This window comes from Zonotrichia albicollis, chromosome 22 (genome assembly GCF_047830755.1).
Source record: "Zonotrichia albicollis isolate bZonAlb1 chromosome 22, bZonAlb1.hap1, whole genome shotgun sequence".
NCBI lineage: Eukaryota > Metazoa > Chordata > Aves > Passeriformes > Passerellidae > Zonotrichia > Zonotrichia albicollis.
This window is the reverse complement of record NC_133840.1, coordinates 363524-377343: the sequence shown is the minus strand read 5'-3', so window position 1 is coordinate 377343 and position 13820 is coordinate 363524. Positions and strand designations below refer to the sequence as shown.

The 13820-nt window shown below is 57.4% G+C and overlaps 1 protein-coding gene across 16 annotated transcripts in view; it reads left to right on the top strand.

Moving 5' to 3' along the window:
* Positions 1–13820, top strand: part of RAP1GAP2 (RAP1 GTPase activating protein 2) — a 54516-nt gene that overhangs the window by 24533 nt on the left and 16163 nt on the right. For 9 of the 16 annotated variants that reach the window (XM_074556719.1, XM_074556715.1, XM_074556723.1 and 6 more), the window contains 3 exons: positions 10619–10703; positions 13197–13232; positions 13437–13481. In XM_074556719.1, coding sequence (XP_074412820.1) covers positions 10619–10703; positions 13197–13232; positions 13437–13481 — 166 coding nt within the window. Of the gene's footprint in view, positions 1–3360; positions 3548–4541; positions 4584–10618; positions 10704–13196; positions 13233–13436; positions 13482–13820 lie in introns of those variants that run through there. The other 7 variants (XM_074556710.1, XM_074556718.1, XM_074556713.1 and 4 more) reach the window with 4 other exon arrangements.

The window sequence follows — 13820 nt, the reverse complement described above, 5'->3', positions numbered from 1 at the left end:
TCTGGCCAGAGAAGCCCTGAGTCACTGGAGCTGGGCTCAGGTGTGAGCAGGGGGCTGGCTCCTCTGCAGGTGCCTGAGGCAGACTGGTGGGCTGCTCACCTATGGGGGGCTTCATCTCACAGCAGCAGCTGTACAAAAGCCAAAGTTATGACATAAATTAATGGCTTCATAATAACATTGATAGTGTCATTTATTCATGGCAGATCCTGTACTCCTAGGAGTAAAGGCTTAGTCTTGTCCCAGCCTGGCGTTTTCTTGTCCTTCTCTCCCAGCAGTGTCCAGACGGATGCCAGGTGATGAGTTAATCACCGTGTGTAATTGTCCTGACCTGTCCTGTGCTCCTCCAGCCCCTCAGGCTTCCTAGCTCACTGCCAAACTGCTTTGTCTGGAGCTAAAGTGCCAGGGCATTTTTCAAGGGATATATATTCCTTCAAAAAACAGGGGCAACTGCTTACCCTGGAGGTAATTTAGTCACTGACAGGGTGGTACTGCTGTTTTAAAGGAAGGATGGAGATTTGGAATGTCTTGATCTGCAGCGTTCTCCCTTAGGAGGTGTCCTTTGGGACATCTGGAGAGCTGCTGGGGGTGCTGGCCCTGACAGGGCGTTCCTGTGGCAAACAGTCAGGAAGGTGATGGATGCTTGGTGGCATCACTGCAGGAACAGGAGGCTGGATGGAGTGGAGAGGGTGGGGCATGGGGAGGACAGGCAGGGCAGGAGCTTTCAGCTGCACCAGCCCTGCCACCCTGTGTGCCTGCCTAGGCGTCCCTGTCATCCTGCCCTGTCCACCCTGGAGCAGCTCCCCGGTGGCAGAACCCAAGAAATACAGGGCAGGCTCTGCAGGGCCTGGCTCAGCCAGAGGTGATGTCCTGTGGGGCAGGAGGTCCTGGTTCCTTTCCCTGTGTGAGCCCATAGCCCCCAGCCCACCCCAGCCCTCACTATCTATTGTCTTCTATAAATGACAAGTCAGCTGCAGTGAGGCCAGATGCCATTATCCACTGTGGGCTGGGCCCTGTTTGGGTGGAGAGGAAATCTGAGTTTCTGCTCAGTGTTTGTCTATTTCCAAATAGGACAGAATTGAACATCTTTAAAAATCAATACAAAGCCACTTCAGCATAAACCAAGAGGAGATTAATACTTAGCTTGTCTGGAAAAGGGGAGGAGAGATGTGGAAAATGTCTCCAGAGAGGGAGACTCAATGAAATTCGAATCTGCCTGTTTAATGTGAGAGCTAAAAGATTTAAAATTAACCCCCTCCCCCTCCATTAATTGGAAATGAATTTGAGAATTGGTGTAATTTGGCACAGAAATAGGATCTAATTTTTTTTTTTTTTCTGTGCCTGAGGAATTTGTCAGACTGATAGCTTCAGCTTGGAGGAAAGCAGACAGGTATTTTCTGCAGGAAGACATCTGTTGATCCATCAGAGACTTTATTGAAAGGCTTGGCAGTACAGGTAGCACCCGGGTTTAGCAAGATTCATTCCTCTTACCAACTTATGTATTCTCACCAGCACTCAGAGTTTGGCATCATCTGATGTTGTTCTGAGGAGACAGAAATGCATTTTGGAATTTTTGGAGAATGAGTTGGACTTTTTCCTGTGGGGAAGTGGGTACCTCAACACTTGTCTGCTGGAATTGCTGCTGCCTCTCTCCCCAGGGACCTCGAGATCTGGTGAAACACAGAAATACTGATCCTGGGTTTCAGTTTGGGTCTTGGCTCTCTGGAGTGCTCCATGTGCACGGTGTAGGTCGGGATGGGTGCTGTGGTGACACTGAAATGCTGTGTGGTTCATCTGGGGTGAATTCATGTGGTGTGCTAACAGAAATAACATCACACCTGCTTTTATCTGGCTTACAGTAGGATACAGAAAGAGATTACAGCAATGATAGGGGTTTTGTTATGGTGGCATTTAGGGAATCCATCTGATTAGAGATTCTGCTGAAGCATTTAGATAGAGAAGGCCAGAGCTGAGGTTGTGTTATCTCCTTAAGGGTGGTAGGCAGGAGGGTGACAGGCAGGGCGGTGGGTGAAGCAGGAGTGTGACAGGCGGGCTGAGGCAGCAGGAGCGGCTGTTCCCTGCCAGATGTGCTCTGTGGCCCCTGCAAGCTGTTTCTCCTGAGCAAACACATTTATTACAGGCTTTGCCAGGGGAGCCCCATGCATTGTTAATGATTGACTGCTCCAGCTGGGGGTTTCCAGGCAGCTCCTGCTCTGTGCATGGGGAGCAGGGGGCCTTTCTGGCCATCCTTCCCTGGGAGTTGCTCAGGTCCTGCTCGAATGGATGGTGGATGTGCTTGCCTGCAGCCTGTGTGTGCCCCCCAACAGATTGCTGTTTGTGGCAGGGTCCCCCCAAACCCTGAGCTGGCTGTGGCACTTGGAGCTGCCCCAGGGGCCCTGCACCTGCACCCTGCCCCAGGGCCACTGCCAGGGAGCTCCTGCCCTCCCTGCTCTGAGGCCAGGCTGGGTGCACCCACCCAGGGCAGTGGGCTGGACTGGCTGCAGGAGGATTGTTTGACTGTTCCTAATGGCTGCAGGGGTACGGAGAGCCAGCAGGTTTGGGCAGGTGCCCGTGTCCTGTCCTGGGCTGGGCGGGTGCTCTCATGAATGATCCTGCACCTGGATGTTGTCTTGAATGATCCCACACCTGCTGGCAGTGGGGATGGTGCTCCATCTCTTAGGCTGGGAAGTAGCTCAAAGAGCTGTAGCTTGTCCTGTGTCTAATTCTTGTGAAGATTGAACCGGCAGAGGAGAGAGGTGAGATAAGGGGGGCCGAGGGACCTGGGTGTTTTATCACCATGGCAACGAGGACTTCCAGGGAAAGGTGCTGAAGTGAGAAGTAGATAATTTACAGTTTACTTAATAAAAAAAAGAAACCATTTCCTGGAGGGAGCTGTGTGTCAGCTCCCGGTGTGAGGGACAGGCTGGAGGCCCCGTGCTGTCCCGGTGCCGCAGGGGGGAAGGGATGCTCCATGGCAGAGGGACGGACGGCAGGGCCGGGCTGGGACCAGCCGGGAGCTCCTGCGGGGTTTGCTGCGGTGAGGACCCGTTTGTGGGGCAGGAGCGAGTCCTCCCTCTGAGGGGGCTGAAGGGGCTGCGCTGGCGCTGCGCCCCTTGAGGAGCCCGGGCTGCGGCAGCCGGGAGAGCCTCGGTACCGGGGTGCCCGGGCTGCGCCGCCGACCGTCCGCTCCCCGGGCCCGTGACGCGCTCCGAGCCCCGCCCGCCCGCGGCCCGGCCCGGCGCGGGGTGTCGGGGGGTCCGCGGGGAGGGGGCAGAGCTGCCGCCATTGCGCAGCGGCTCCCGCGGGGCTCCGGTGCCGGCCCCGCGCTCGTTACCGGCGGCGCGGGGCGCGCGCGGGGCGGCGCGGGGCGGGGGCGGTCGCGGCCGTGGACGCGCCGCCGCCCCCGCCGGTGCCGGCGCTCGGTGGCGGCGGCGGCGGCAGCGGCGATGTCCCGGGCGGGCGGCAGGACGCGGTCCCGGCGCGCGGGGGTGCGGGCGGCCGTGGTGCTGATCGGGCTCCTGCACCGCTCCCGGCAGAGCAGCGAGAGAAGGTGACGCCGCGGGCCGCGCTCGGTACCGTGGGCCGGGCACAGCCGGGGGCTGCGGGGGACGCGGGGCCGGCGGCGGAGGGAATTACCGGGCGGGGTGCCGGCGGCGGTACCGGGAGCTGGAAACGGACGCCCGGGTAACCGTGACCCGCTGGCGGTGCGCGCCGTGCGCCGGAGCGGTGCCGGGGAGCAGGGGCCGGTAACCGTGACCCGCTCGCCGTGTGAGGGCGCCGGGAGCCGCGCTCCGGCCCCGCTCGGTCAGTGCGTGTGTGCCGCGCCCGCACCGGGCAGGTGAGCCCCCGCTGCCGCCGCACCGACGGGAGCAGCGCCGTGCTCGGGGGGCTCCGGGCGGCTCTGCCGTGACTCGGCTCCGCAGCTTTGTCTGCGGCGGGAACAGCTGACACACGGTTTCATCTTTCATTGCCGAGCCACGGGCTGGACTTGGTGTCCAACTTTGTGCCGTAGGAAATGGCCTGCTCGCAGCGCTCCGCGGGCGCCGCTGCCCCCGCTCCGCACGGAGCCGCTGCTGGCCTCGCAGACTGACCCCGCGCTGATCCGTGCGGGCTGCCCGGGCAGGGAGCTTTCTCCTCCTGGACTCTGCTGCTCTGGCAACTTTGGCGTTAAAAACAGTCAGAAATATGCACCCGAACCTCGCAGTGTCTGTACCTCTGTTTCAGGGTGGAAGCAACATGGGCCCTGCTGCAGGCTGAGGGTTTTTTTGTTTCTTTTTCTTGGTTCAATTCGTGATTTTGTACCAAACTAAAATGAGTGAAGAAATGATTATTTGCAATCGTTATTGTAAAATATTCCCTCACTCCCTAATCTATAAGCATGAAAAATCAGAGTGAGGTGACTGAGGATGAAGCTTTTTGACTGCCATCAGTTGTGGATTGCAGGGCTTGTACCCCATTTTTCAGTGCTGCTGGCATTGGGACTTTGCCTTGGACAGCTGGTGCCATGGAGAGCAGGATGTCAGTGATGCACCAAAGACTGAGCATTGGCGTTCCTGGGGAGTTCCTGTGTCACTTGCTGGTTTGAGGTATCTTTGTCTCCCTTGCTGGGCTATTAGGTAGATCATCGAAGCAGAACAGTTGGGAAAAGCCAGCCTGCAGATCCTGAACGAGCAGCAGCAATGTCTGCTCACCTGAGCTGAGCCATGGCTGGGTCCCCTGTACTGGGCTGGAATGAAGGTGTGGGGACTGTGCTGGGGCTCCTGCTGGGCTTGACTGTTCCTGCCCTGCTGTTGCCCCTGGGGTTTTGTCCTGTTTAGCCCAGGCCCGTTCTGGCCATAGCTCTGCCCTTGGGCCATGGGCTCCAGCTACCAGCTGGTGTGTAGGGAGGGACTGGCTGGCTGGGGTCTCTCCTGCCTTTACATGTGTGGGGACTGTGCAAGTGCAGAGTGACACTGGGGGGACCCAAATGATCCTCTGGATGTTGTATTCAGTGAACCTCACTGGCCAATCCTGCACTTGCCTCAAGGGCAGGGAGTGCTTTATTGGTGACACAAAGAAGACTTTGCCTAAGAGTTGTCTTTCCCCCAGGTACCAGGTTTTTATGAATGAGCTCAAGATGACACTGGTGTGCTTAGAAAAAACCTGGCTCTGAACTTGCACTGGAATCTGCCCCGTGATGTCTGAGCCTGGTTTTCCTTTTTATTTTTTTCTCCCAGCATCATGTTCTGCACAAAGCGTCTCAGGGCGCCTCTTGCTGCAGGGTTTACTGAGTGCAACAAGAGTCACACAGATTTCTCAGGGGGAGAAAAAGACCCTGAGGAGGTTTTTTCTGTCTGCCATGGACTGAGGAGCCTCCATGGGAGCGATTGCAAGAATCCAAGCAGTGCTTTACGGTAGTTGTTTCATCTTATGCAAGCTGCCAGGGCCATCAAAGTGACATAATCTGCAGGAAAAGGAAGGGACTGCTAGCGGCATCGTCAAAAGGGACTCTGTTCCTCCACCTGCTCCTATTTGCTTTTTTCCCTCCTACATTCAGTCTTTGTTCTGCATTTGCAATTGAATTTTGCTTTCCATGAGCCATATGCAAGCCTGGCAGGATCAGTGGCAGCTGCAGAGTCTGTGGTGGCCCATGTCCCTCCTTGTCAGCAGCCCAGCAAAGTGCAGCGCAGCACACCAGGCTCCCCTGGCAGAGCTGGTGATGCTCACCTGCCCCTCCACCTGCACTCTGCTCACCTGTGCCTCCCCTGCACACCTGAGCTGGAGGGGAGGAGCAGGGAGGTCTGGGGGGTGGCTGCTGCTGTGGGCTCCTCCTTTCCTCTGAGAGCCTGGGATTTGGAACTGTATTTATATCTAAATGAGTTTTCCCAACTGTCCCACATGCAAGTGAGGTGATGCTGTGGTGGCTGTCCTCTGACAGGGCAGAGCTGGTGGGTGGGTGCCCTGGTGAGGGGCATTCTCCTCTCACAGCCCTTTGGCAGCAGTGCCGTGGCGTTTGGAGACACAGGTTTCTGGGAGCTGCTCTCTGCAATTTGCAAATTATTGAATCAGCTCAGAAACGGCTGCCTGAGGTTCCTGGCTCGGGTTTGGCAGGAATAGGATCAGACGAGCCTTCTGGTCTGAAAATGTCTGCAAGTGCCTTGGCTGATTTACCCAGATCTGCAGGAAATTGCCACTTTCTCTGTTCCTGCAAGGCAGAGTAGGCAGCACATTTTGTAAAAGATAAAAACTTCTTTTCACCATTACTTGCATTTCGAGCCGCACTGGCCTGGCCCAGTGGGAAGCCCTTGGCCAGCTGGGCAGATTCCAGTGTCTGTAGAGGTGCAGGCAAAGCAGGAGCCGGCCCCTTGCTGGCCCCCCTGCCCAGCAGGAGGGGCAATGTGTGCTGCAGCATGGCCCCCCTGGCCGGGCACGCAGCTGGGATCCTGCCTGCTCAGGCACACAGTGCCCTGAACTGTTCAACAAAGTTTATTTGCTGTTTGGAGGGGCAATTAAAGCCAACCCCAGTGGCAGTTAAATGTCACCTTTCTCTGAGCAGGGCTGAGGACAGAGTGCTGGGGACACTGCGTGTGTGCAGGTGCGGGCTGGCAGTTTGCAAAGATGTAATTTATTGCAAGAAATGTAGATGAGAAAATGCTGCACTTTTTTTTTGCTGACTCTCAGGCTTTGATGTGAGAAGGCAACGCTGCTGAATAGGGCTAAGCTGAGCCAGGACATAACAAGGTAAATCAGTTTCTAGGGAAGATGTTGCATGGCAGGGGCTCTGCCCAAGGGTCCTGCAGCCCTGCAGCACTGAGTGCTTGGGGTGCACCCCATGTCTGGGGGGGATTCTGGAGCCCCACAACTGTCTGACATCAGTGGGAGCCTGCAGCAGTGCATGTCCTCTGCTGATGTCCTCCGTGGGATGAGTGATGATGCAGCGAGATCTTGCCTGCCTGGCATCCTGGGATTGGGTGGAGAGCTGCTCAAAGTCAGGGCAAGGTTCTTCATTCAGGCACTCACTGCAGATTTCCAGGTGTAAACTCACAGCAAGGTGCCCTTGTCTGTGATGCAAAAAACCCACAGGTTTTGGTTGTTTTTTTTTTTTTTTGTTCTTGTGCAATTTGCGAGCAGCTGGCGAGGGCCCCTGGCCGTGCTGCTCCGCCTGGTGTGTCAGCAGGTGCTCGTGTCCCGGGAGCCAGGGGTCAGTCCCAGCTGTGTGGGGCATGAGAGCAGCCCCCAGAGGGGGACGAGCAGCCTGTGCCCCACTGCCCGCTGTGGGCAGGGCTGAGCCTGGCTAGGGGCAGGATGGAAAGTGATAGAGAAGCACATCCCCTCTGGAAACTTAGGAAATCAGGCATGCAATACAAAATAAACTAAAAAGGAAGCAGCTGGCAAGGTGATGCCCATCAAGGATAAAAAATTATGAGTCCAAAAATAGAGGCTGTTAATTTACAGGAGAGTCATTGCTGACCTTCTCAAGGATGAGGCGTCTGACAGGCAGGACTTGTTGCTGCAGGAATTTGGTACCTCCTTAGGCCAGGTTTGATCTGTGGAATTAAGCACAAGCATACGGGTAACCTGGGCTGCTCCCATCCCGTTTGCACATCCTGACAGAGTAGAGCCAACCACATGAGGAGCATTTCACATGTCAGGTAAGATGCTGGCATCTCCCCTCCCCACCTGGGATTCATCTAAAGGTACTGTGTTGATTTAGAGCCTGTCTGGGAAACAAATCAGATGGACACAATGAGGAGGTGACAGGCACTGGGGGTTTTTCATTAGGCTTCGGCTTGAGAGAGCATGAGAGAAGTGTGCACCCTGAGTCAGGGTCTGGATGGGAACACGCCAGGGGTCCAGGCAGCCTTGGTCTGTGCTGAGCAGGAATTTTTAATCAGAATTTCAGTATGTCAATGGGGTTTACCAAATACAGGATATTAATTTGAAGGGGCTTTAGGACTGTGCTCAGGGATGCTTTCAAGAGCAAGACCTCACCTGCTCTTGCTGTGCTGGGAACTCACCAGTGTCCGTGGTTTCCCCCCAAAAAGGGGGGGAAATCCCCATTTTCTCCCTCTGGAAGAAGCCAGGAGAGCAGCCCTTGGCAGGTGGGCTTTGCCTCCCTAGAGCTGACAACAGGTCCCCAGCACAGTCCTGGGGGCTGGCATGGCTGGGGTGATCTCAGACTCTGTTCAGAAACCCTGCAGTCGGCCCTGCATAACCGCATTAAGGTATTTCCTTAATTAGATTTACTAAGAATGCAGGATTCTAATTCTCTCTTTTTCCTTCTCCCTTAATTTGCCTAATGAGAAAAACAAAGAAATAATTACAGAAGTGATGCCCACGTTTCCTTCTGGAGAGGCTGGTGTCCGGCCGCCGGCTCTGGAGGATGCTCTGGCCCATCCTGTGCGCTGGTGCCCGGCCGTGGGCCTGGCCAGGGTGGACACGGGGGCATCAGGGGCGGGCAGAGCCCCCTGGCAGCTGCCAGGTGCCCCCTTAGGGAGAGCACACAGCGCTGTGCCCTTTGGCTGTGCATCTCCTGTGGTGCCAGGGAGAGGCGAGGGGAGCTGCCCCCAGTGCCCATCCTCGCTGGGGTGGGCACCTGCCACCTCTGCTGTGCTTCAGGCTGTGCAGAGAGGCGTCCTCAGTGCCAGCTGGGGACCGGGTCACTGAGCGGGGCTGCTGTGAGCCCCAGTGCACTGACAAAGGCGTGCTAATCTTCCCCCGGTTCATTTACCATCCCCCGAGGGCAATCAGTTTGGGAAACGGGCGCCGGCCCTTGACCCCAGCGCTGATGGCGGGCTGAATCATCGGCGTCTGTGGTTGGACTTTACCATAACAGATTCTCAGCGCAGAGGCCCGTTCCAAGCAGTCGTTGGGGATGGGCTTGTTTTGCTCTCCCGGAACTGCAGGAGCAGTTCCAGCAGTTTGGCCCCAAAGAAGCAGCCAGCATGTGACAGAGGAACATGTTGTTAAGTTGGGTGATTTTATAATACTTAGAATATGATGCTATGGCAACCCACTACAAATCCCAGATCAAATCAAATTATTTGTGCGCATCCCTGTAACTTTAATCTTTTCAAAGTCGTATCTGTTTTATGCCTTTGAGGCCACTGTGCAGCTGAGTGCAATCAGGCAGAGCTCAGGGTTCAAAGCAAGGAGAGCAGAGGATGAGTAGTTTGCTCCAGATCAGGCTGTGCTTTAGTGTCCTAGAAAGTCAAAGAGCAAACAAGGAAAATCTGTCATCCTCGGCATTTTTCAGCAGCAGAGACAGGGTGAGGTTGTGGAGAGCAGAGAGGGAAGGAGCTTGATAAACAGTATGGGTGGGCAGGATGGGAATTCTGCTATTGCCCCACATTGCTTCAGTTAATTTCTTGCACTGAAAAACTGGAAGATACCAGGAGCTCAAATGAGGTGTAATAATGTAAATTTAACTTGCTCTGATATGAAAAACAGAGAAAGAATATTTACTTTGATTTAATGTAATGTGAAACACCAGTTCTTGGTCTGGATTCACATTTGGGCACAGTGCAGTGGGTATTGCCCCCAGTGCCTCTGGCCAAGCCCGTGTTGCTGGCACAGCCCTGGTGGGGCCATGACTCCCCTGGCTGTGAGTGGGATGGTGCTGCTGGTCCCACTCTGCCTCCCCAGCATCCCTGCTGCCTGCCCAGCTCATCCCCCAGCCCCTCTGTGGCTGCCGAGGAGGGGCTGCAGGCACCCGTGACCAGCAGGCGGTTGTCACCCGCTGTCACAAGTCCCGGGGCCTGGGAGGGCAGCCCGGGGTGCTGGGCCGTGGGGAGGGCAGGTGTTTCAGGGGGTGCCCCTGCAGCAGGAGCTGTGCCGGAGAGCCCGGCGGGATCGGTGCCGGCGCCGCGCGGAGCATCCCGGGGCGCGCTGCCATGGGAACCAAACCTCGTTACCGAGAGATAAACAGTTGGACATTTTGGCCCGGTTTCTGCAGGACTAACCTGGCAGGGACGAGAGGAAACTAAATTAAATCTCAGATTTTCTGACTCCCGGAGGAGCATCTGGCAGTGCCGCTGTGTGATGGCGTGGCTGCCTGCCCGGGAACCGCCAGGCGACAGGGATGGGAATCTTGTTCTGGGGAGGGCTGAGGCTGTACTTTCCCAAAGCTTAGGGGACTTTTGGGGGGCTGTCTTGACAGCTCCGTGGCACGGGGGCTGCTTTCTGCTTTCCTGGGGTCTTGCATTTTCATGATGCTCTTGGTACTTCCAAATCGGGTGCCAGGTGCTGTGTTGGGGCCCTCAGCTGGGTCCCTCCAAAGCCGTGCTGGGGTGTCCCTGGGTGTCCCTGAGCCTCCTTTGCTGCCACAGGGCTGCTCAGCCGCAGGTCCTGCCCAGGTGGGGAGGGAAGCCGTGGGGATGGCTGGCTCCTGTCATAGGAACAGCCCTGCTGTCCCTGCACCACCAGCACCACACCTGGGGACTCGCAGCCCACCCTGGACCCAGGCTCTTCTGATGACTTTTATCACCTCCTCACACTGTCTGCTGGGTTTTTTCTCAGATTCCAGATATTACTGTACAGGCAGCTGCACACCACGGCTTTGCCAAGGGAGATAACCCTTATCTCCTGCCTGGTGCGCTGGCTGGGGCGGGGGGAGCTGACCTGCCTGTGTTTGGTTTTCCAGGAAGCAGGAGCTGCTGAACAGCACGGATGTGGCCGTCCCGGAGCGGCCGCTGTCCCCCCCGCTGACGGCGCCCCCGACCATGAAGGTGAGAGTGCGGGGCCGGGTTCGGAGCGCCGGGCCGGCGGCGAGCGGAGCTGCCAACGCAGCGGCTGCAGGGAGCAGGGCTGTTCCCGCAGGAGCAGCAGTAGGCGGTGTTTGCAATCCGGCCGGCAGCCTGTTCCGGCTCCGTCCCTCTCCCCCCGCGGCGGCGGCCGTGCTGCGGCCCGTCCCGCACCGACGCTCCCGTTCCGCCGCCGCGAGCGGCGCCTGCCAGGCGGGGCGCTGGGTCCCGGGGCTGCTTCCCTGCCAGCGACCCTCCCAGCCCCGTGCTGGGTGGCTCTGTGTGATTCCCAGTGTGTTTCCCTCCCATTGACCCTCCCAGCCCCGTGCTGGGTGGCTCTGTGTGATTCCCAGTGAGATTCCCTCCCGTTGACCCTCCCAGCCCCTTGCCGGTCGCTCTGTGCCCGCATGGGCAGGCGCTGTGCCCTCCGCGGGGCCGGGCATCCTGAGCTGTGCCTGTCCCACCCGCCTGTCCCCGCCTGTCCCCGCAAACCCCACCCGCCTGTCCCTCCAAACCCCACCTGCCTGTCCCAGCAAACCCCACCTGCCTGTCCCTCCAAACCCCACCTGTCTGTCCCAGCAAACCCCACCTGTCCCCGCAAACCGCACCTGCCTCCCGCCCAGCCTGTTCCGGGCTCTGCCACCCTTTGGAATAACAATCCGGCTGTCCGGCTGCGCCTCTGACTTGAGGAACTGTCCCCGAGGGGAGGCGGGGCTGGGCGGGATGGCCGGGCTGCGGCTTTGCTGGGTGCCCGTGAGGAGCTCGGGCTGTGCGGCTGATGCAGGCGGGGAGCGATGGTAATGGATTTCTTCTGTTCAGGAAGGTAACAGATTTCTTCCAGGGCTGCGACATCTGTGGGAGAGTGCTGGGCAGGGGTGCCCAGCTCTGCCGCCCTCCACTCTTCTCCTGCCTGGTGCAGGGTTTTCTTTCCGTCCTTCCCTCTGTGGCCCAGCAAAGCTGGCTCTAGGTGTGCACAGCTCTCTGGGGAGCTGCAGGCTTTGCTCAGTAGGTGTGGCATTTTCTGTGGGGCTCACTGTAGCACCTGGGTCTGGTGCCACCGTGAGGTCAGGTCTTGGCTCTGGTTACTGGTAGAGCAGGACCTGAAACTACCCTGGAACATTTGTACCTGGAGATAAACAGAATCCAAACCAAGCTCAAACTAAGGAAGACTTTTCAAAGAGTATTCTGCTGTGGGTACAGAGCTGTCTGAGCCTGGGGTTTTTCTTTTTGACTCCCTCAGGTGTGTTAGGTGAGGAGGGGCATGGTCTAAAGATGGAAACAGCCAGGGTGGTGTCCGAGGCACAGCTGCCCCACCTGTGCTGGCAGCCACAGACTGCTCGTGCTCTATATCCGACCTTTGCTCACCACAGATATTAAAGGAAAAAATGTCTCTGAGACTTTTCCTTTGATTTTCATTTCTTCATCCTCTCCTCTGTTTTTTCCTTTATTTTTTTTGTCTTTTGAGAAATTAGTCTATTCTAAGGTCTCACTGAAAATCATCTCCCTTGCCTTTCCCCTTGTTACCATGACCCCTTTTTTTGGCCCCAAATCACGCGTGTCCCTCCCGCGAGCCGTTTCTGGCCGCCGCTGGGATGGGGGCTGCTGATGCCGCGTTTCCCTGGGGGATCTGCCGCTCCCGGCCCGGTGAAAGGAGGGCAGAGCCAAGGGACGGCGTGGGGGCGGCCGCCTCCAGAAAAGCCACTTAGGGGCTTAGGGGAGAGCCGCGTTCACAGCCGCAGCTTGGCTGGGTGCTTTGTTCGTGTGTACCTGGCGGCAGCGAGAGCTGGGAGGGGGATCGGGACTGTCCGGCCGGTCCGGCTGCTGCGGTGCGGAGCGGTGCGGGAGGCGCGACCCCGAGCAGCTCCCGGACGGCCCCGCTGGGAGCTCAGGTACATCGGAGCAGGGTTGCCGGCAGGTCCCGAGGCCGAGCGCGGCTGAGCCGTCAGCGGGGGCCGCGCAGCTCTCCGGAGGGGCCGTGGTGGGCTGAGCCCGCCCTGGTGGGCTCCTGTCCCCGAGCCCCTCCGTGTCACCCACGGTGCGGGGCCGCTCGCCCTGTGCGCGGCTCCTGCCCCGCACTCCCGAGCCGGGCAGCCCAGCGGGGATTCCAACGGGAGCAGCTCAGTAATCTCTTCGGTTCCTGTGGCAAGCGGGATTAACCCTGCGCTGGGCAGCCCAGCACCACAGGCAGCAGCTTCACCAGTGCTGCTGTGATTAAGAAAATAGATGATTTAAGGCCCCTGATCAAACGTGCTCAAAGCTTGGCATTTTTGGGGGTCGAGGTCTTCTGGCAAGGGCAGCTGCAGCAATGATGCTGAGCTCCAGGTGGGGCTGCATGGGAATCCCAGCTTCCTGGTCACACTCAGGGAGCAGGAAAAGTGCTCAGATTGGGGGTCCAGTGTCCCTGCTGTCATGTGGCTTGGACTGGCTTGCTTTGTGTCTGCTTTTCTCGAACAGTCGATTTCCTTCTTTTCTTTTCAGTCGGCAGAATTCTTCGAAATGCTGGAAAAAATGCAGGTGAGCAGCAGTGTGCATGCCAGAAACTCGGGATGTTTGCCCCAGCACAGGCCCCGAGGGCAGAGGGCCTGTCCCAGGAACAGACCTCCCCTTCCAGCCACTTGGATTGGAGTGATCTCCATGTAGCAAAATACCCTCATGTTGGTGGACTGACCCCCTGTGTGGGTCAAAGCATCTAAAATGCATTCATTTTGTTCCAAACAGGCACCAAAACTGGAAGAACAGAGGTCTGGAAGCCAAAAACACAAGGTTGGTTGATTTTTGTTTCCTGGGGGCATCTCTTCAAGTGTCCCCCCCATCTCGGAGGTTTATTGTGATTGTCAAAGACAGTCACTCAAAGGGCTGGGAAGGATTTGGATGTTATCTAAAAACAAGGCACTGATTGAATTGCAGAGATGGGAGCATGGTGCCTGTAAATCCCTAATCCAGCTTTATGCCCAGCCCAGTGCATGTCAGCTCCCAGCTGTGCAAAAGGGTTGGGGTTGGCCACTGCACTGGAAGTTGCACCAGTGGAGGAACTCCCTTTAGGCAGGGCTTAGCTTGCATTGGTGCCTTCCTGCAAGGGACCAGCAGGTGCTGGAGGCCTTC